Genomic DNA, 4,482 nt, shown 5'->3' with positions numbered 1-4,482 from the left:
TATTTAAAATTTTAAACACTACAACAATATTTTTTCATAATGCGTAATTCCTAACCGATTTAAATAACCATAGGGACTTAAAAAGATGCACTTGATTTCACATAAAAAAAAAAAAAAAAACAATTTCCGAATTCAAATAGAACCACCACTAATTGTCCAATTGACACAAAAATTAACCAAAGGAATAGCTGTGGGAACCAAACAAGATGAAATGACCATGGATTTGACTAGAAAAAACAGAGACGCAGAAATAAGTTATTAACCAGTTCTCCCTCTTTGAGATCCAAGTGTCGAAATGATCCATCATATATCGTTTCATGATTTTGAGAGAATCTACCAGAAGCGTACGTTTTTCATGAACAATTAAGAAGCAAATTTGGCAGGTAAAGAAAGCAATCAATGGTGTCCCTCCTCACAAACAGTGAAAAAACACTTCCGGGTCCGTTCTGACGAATACCCATTTATTTCAACATCAAACCTAACCCAAATGGGTCTCTCTAAACTAGCATTCCCTGTCAAAATCCATACAGAAACAGAAGAAAGAATCACAGAAAATCGAAGCTATAAACCAAAGCCCTAAAGGTCCAGATTGACAATATTCGATCTGATTCAAATATATTTAAATATATTTGGTGGGTTTTGAAAAATATATATGTATATTTTTATAGTTGATTGTAAAGTAGATTGTTGAGAGTTGAGCGTGAGATGAGTGTAGGCGAGGGGAGATTGAGGATGAGCAAGTACCAGCGGGAAGTGAGTCCGGAGAGGGCCAAAGTGTGGAGGGAGAAGTCGCCCAAGTACCACCAGATTCGGAAAGTCCCTGTGCTTTACTATCTCTGCCGGAATCGCCTGCTCGAGCACCCCCATTTCATGGAGGTCCCCCTCTCGTCCTCCGACGGTCTCTACTTGAGAGGTTACCAAACGCCCACGTTTCCGTTACGCAAACCAACAAACTTCTCCTTCTAATTTTCTTTTCTTTTCTTTGTTTTTGTTTGACTTTCTGCAGATGTGATTGACAGGCTTAATGTCCTGAGAGGCAGAGGGATGGCTTCCATGTATTCTTGGTCTTGTAAGAGGTGAGTCTCAATGGCGGCGCTTTGTCCTGCCCTCTTTGGATTATGCTCTAACTCACCCATCTTCTTCTTTTCTGTGAAAATGCAGAAGCTACAAGAGCGGATTTGTGTGGCATGACCTTTGCGAAGATGATCTCATTCTTCCGGCTCATGGAAACGAGTACGTTCTCAAAGGTTCTGAGCTCTTCGAAGAATCTGACTCAGGTAAAAGGGGAGTATTTGAATTGCCTTTCGTTGCACCTGGCAGAGGTTCTGTTTGATTGATTTGGCTGGTTTTTTCAGTATTCAGATAACAAAAAAATTGAAAAATTTGAAGCTACCCATTGGTTTAATTTCTCAAATTTCTCATCTACACAATCGAAAGGGGGATTATTTAATCAATCTGGAGTATTTTCCTTTACAGATCGATTCAGTCCCATTGGAAATATCAAAATGCAGAGCTTGAAACAATTACCAGAGCCTGCATCTTCTAGAAGCCACGATGATTCTTCCTCTTCTTCCAGCATGAATGGAAAGGAGACAAAACATTCCCAAGAAGACGAGGTCTCTCCTCCGGTTCAACGACCCAGTTCCTCCAGTGTTTCTCCGGAGTCTAGAGTTGGAAAAAATTCTTCTTGGGGTGGTTCTCTGAGCTTGACAGAGTACAAGGTTTACAAGAGTGATGGCTTAGCTGATGCTTCGACGCAAACTGACGAAAATGGCAGACCTAAGGCCAGAGAAACTTGTACAAGAGGTGTTTCGACTGATGATGGGTCATTAGAACCTGAATGTAGCGAGATTTCTCAAAGTCAGGTTTCACGAGTGAAGGAGAATTTCGAGATTTCTAGGGATGCCGGTTCACCTCCTCCTTCTAGCTCTAGTGCATCTTCATCGGGTGGGAAGACGGAAACTTTGGAATCCTTGATTAGAGCTGATGCTAGTAAAATTAACAGTTTTAGGATTCTTGAAGAGGAAGAAATTCGGGTGCCCACCAACGCAAGGCTAAAGAGCACAAATGTGTTGATGCAATTGATCTCATGTGGGTCGATATCAGTGAAAGACCACAGTTTTGGCCTTATTCCTACATACAAACCCAGGTTTTCCCATTCAAAATTTCCCTCCCCATTGTACTCTACTTCATTAATGTTGGGGGAGCTTGATTGCTTGACGGAGAATCCAATGCTGATGGGCCTGAGGTTGGAAAACAAAGAGTATTTTAGTGGGAGCTTGATTGAGACAAAAATGCTCAAGGAGGAAGGAGATGGAGCTAATTCTCTGAAACGTTCTTCTTCCTGCAATGCTGCCAGGTTAGTTTGTTTCCAATTCTTTTCTTGCAATATTATATCTTTTGAACAAATCTCTAGGGCTTGATTATTAGAGATTAATCTAAAACTAAATAGCAAGCACAAGAATTGCTTATTGTGGTTGACAGCAACCATTCCCCTCTTAGAATTTCTGGATTCATGGATGGATTCAAATGATATTAATCATATTTAACAAGATGGAGGACAACTACATTAATCAGAGACATCTGCTTAGTCTTAGTCGTTCATCTTAACCATTTGAGTCTTTCCTGGAATATGTTTGTCTGGGACTGTTAACCATTCTCAGTTGGGAATGAATTCTCGGGGCTCCCGGCACTTTTGAATATTGTTTAGACTTATCAACCTTTTAGACAAGCCAACATAATGCTTAAGTTCCAATCTTTATTGCTTTGGGAGCCATGTTTGATGACCATGCTCACCTCACTTGGCCTTGTGCCTACATGATAATGATAGTTGAAAAAAAATATTAATTTGATGGATAGAATATGTGTGTAATCAATAATAAATAAAGAGAATTCATAGTGTTGTGACTGGGATGTATTTTTGATTAGGTTGATTGACAAGAGTGTTTAGGCTTGTGAGGAACTTGAGCTGGAGTCAGACTCAATGATTTTGTCAAGCTTGATCCTATTCAAGTGAGCTGAGCTTGAAACATACTCAATCCAGTTCGGCTTGAGAGAAGAGTTATTGGTCCTCAAAGTGCATAAAAGCTTATTTGTTTCCAATTCTCTGAAAAATAAATATAGGGAACATATTGTTGAGCACACCAATATACTTGCGTTAATACCAAATTAATGGTATACTTACTTTCTTTTTTATTGTTAATCTTGATTTGTTTGCTTTGAATGTGGATATTTTCTTGAATAAAAAATGACCAACTACTGGGGAGTTTAGCAGAGTAATGGGTCAAGAATTGTTAATTGAGATAGGCATCCTTTGGGATTATGCCGGTCATATTATACATTGTCTAGTTACTTCCTTACAATTAACCCTTAAAGTATGAAAACTGAATGTCATGTCCAGGACATTTAATCAATTCGATTCAACGGAAGAGAAAGAGGAGTCAAACTCTGGACATTCAAAATGTATCCCACGATCAATCAAGAGTTCATTGAGCAAGCACGCACGATGTGAATCTATGCGATCTCCTATTTCCGACAAACCAAGAAACTCTTCAGATGGAGTGGACAGGTCACATACCGCCACTCCCTGTGTAGCAAACGGTGGCAGTAAGAGAATCACAGAGCCTTCCTCGGGAAGAAGGCAATCAAAGAGGTTAGATTCCTTCAGAGAAGAGAAGGAGAAGGTGATCAAAATCGAAGAAAGTTAAGTGTCGACTCTGCCCCATTTTCACAAGAGGTTCCAAAATTATCATTCTGATCCTACTATCTTGTTAATATTGGTTGACATTTAGTATTGATTTTATCCTACAGGCTTGCTTCAGGAGCTCGGGTTATAATCGAATCCACATCACATTGTGACACCGCCGTCTGCAGGTCTTAGGAAATGGGTTCATTTTTCCTTCCATTTGAGAAAGGTAACTTAATTTGGAATTTCAAATTATGGAAAGACTTGTTGGGTCCATGGAATGATTCTGTAAATCTGGAAAGTAAAAAAGTGAGTAGGGAATAACTCATTTGCTGAGGGAGCTGGCAGTGCTGGTGTGGTCCTAGTGGACCAAACTCTTCATATTTTTTTAGCTTTCTTAAATGGGATAACCTTTTCGTGTGTAACTACAGTTGCAATATCTTCCTCTTGCTGTCCTGCATTGTCTTGTCAGAACCATAAAATAGCGAAAGGAGGCCTAGCTTGCTCTTAAAGTTCTGATGCGTTTGAAATTTGAATTTTTTTTCTTCTCATCTGACCTTGAGCCCTTTAATGATGAATTTAATCCTTGGCAAAACTAGCTCCTTCTGGGATACCTTTGCCAATTGCCACCGCACCCGTTGAAAAGTTAACAAAGGAGGCTAAAAGCTTCTTTTGTTTGCCTACAAAAGCTAAAAAGTGTTTTTTGTTTATTCAAAACGTGTGGATATGATGATTTTTGTTTCTGACTTTTTGCTTTTGTATTCCAAACGGACCCTTTGATGGACGAGGATATCTTG

The 4,482-nt window shown here is 39.3% G+C and overlaps 1 protein-coding gene across 1 annotated transcript; it reads left to right on the top strand.

Moving 5' to 3' along the window:
- The first annotated feature begins 294 nt into the window (after positions 1 to 294).
- On the top strand, positions 295 to 4,220 carry LOC132164717 (protein SOSEKI 3-like). The gene is made up of 6 exons (XM_059575269.1): positions 295 to 913; positions 1,007 to 1,076; positions 1,162 to 1,277; positions 1,477 to 2,359; positions 3,401 to 3,702; positions 3,811 to 4,220. Exons 1-6 carry the CDS (start codon positions 706 to 708, stop codon positions 3,834 to 3,836), a joined length of 1,605 nt encoding a protein of 534 aa, XP_059431252.1. The 5' UTR covers positions 295 to 705; the 3' UTR covers positions 3,837 to 4,220.
- The last annotated feature ends 262 nt before the right edge of the window (positions 4,221 to 4,482 follow it).

This window comes from Corylus avellana, chromosome ca10 (assembly GCF_901000735.1).
Source record: "Corylus avellana chromosome ca10, CavTom2PMs-1.0".
NCBI classification, from domain to species: Eukaryota; Viridiplantae; Streptophyta; class Magnoliopsida; order Fagales; family Betulaceae; genus Corylus; species Corylus avellana.
The sequence above is the reverse complement of the archived record's forward strand: the minus strand, read 5'-3'. Positions and strand labels throughout refer to the sequence as shown.

What these genes read in the sequence shown, in the direction of transcription:
- LOC132164717 (XM_059575269.1), top strand. Translation starts at nt 706, where the DNA reads ATGAGTGTAGGCGAGGGGAGATTGAGGATGAGCAAGTACCAGCGGGAA. An exon ending in CGACGGTCTCTACTTGAGAG is followed by an intron (nt 914 to 1,006) that starts GTTACCAAACGC and finishes GACTTTCTGCAG; the next exon opens with ATGTGATTGACAGGCTTAAT. An exon ending in TATTCTTGGTCTTGTAAGAG is followed by an intron (nt 1,077 to 1,161) that starts GTGAGTCTCAAT and finishes GTGAAAATGCAG; the next exon opens with AAGCTACAAGAGCGGATTTG.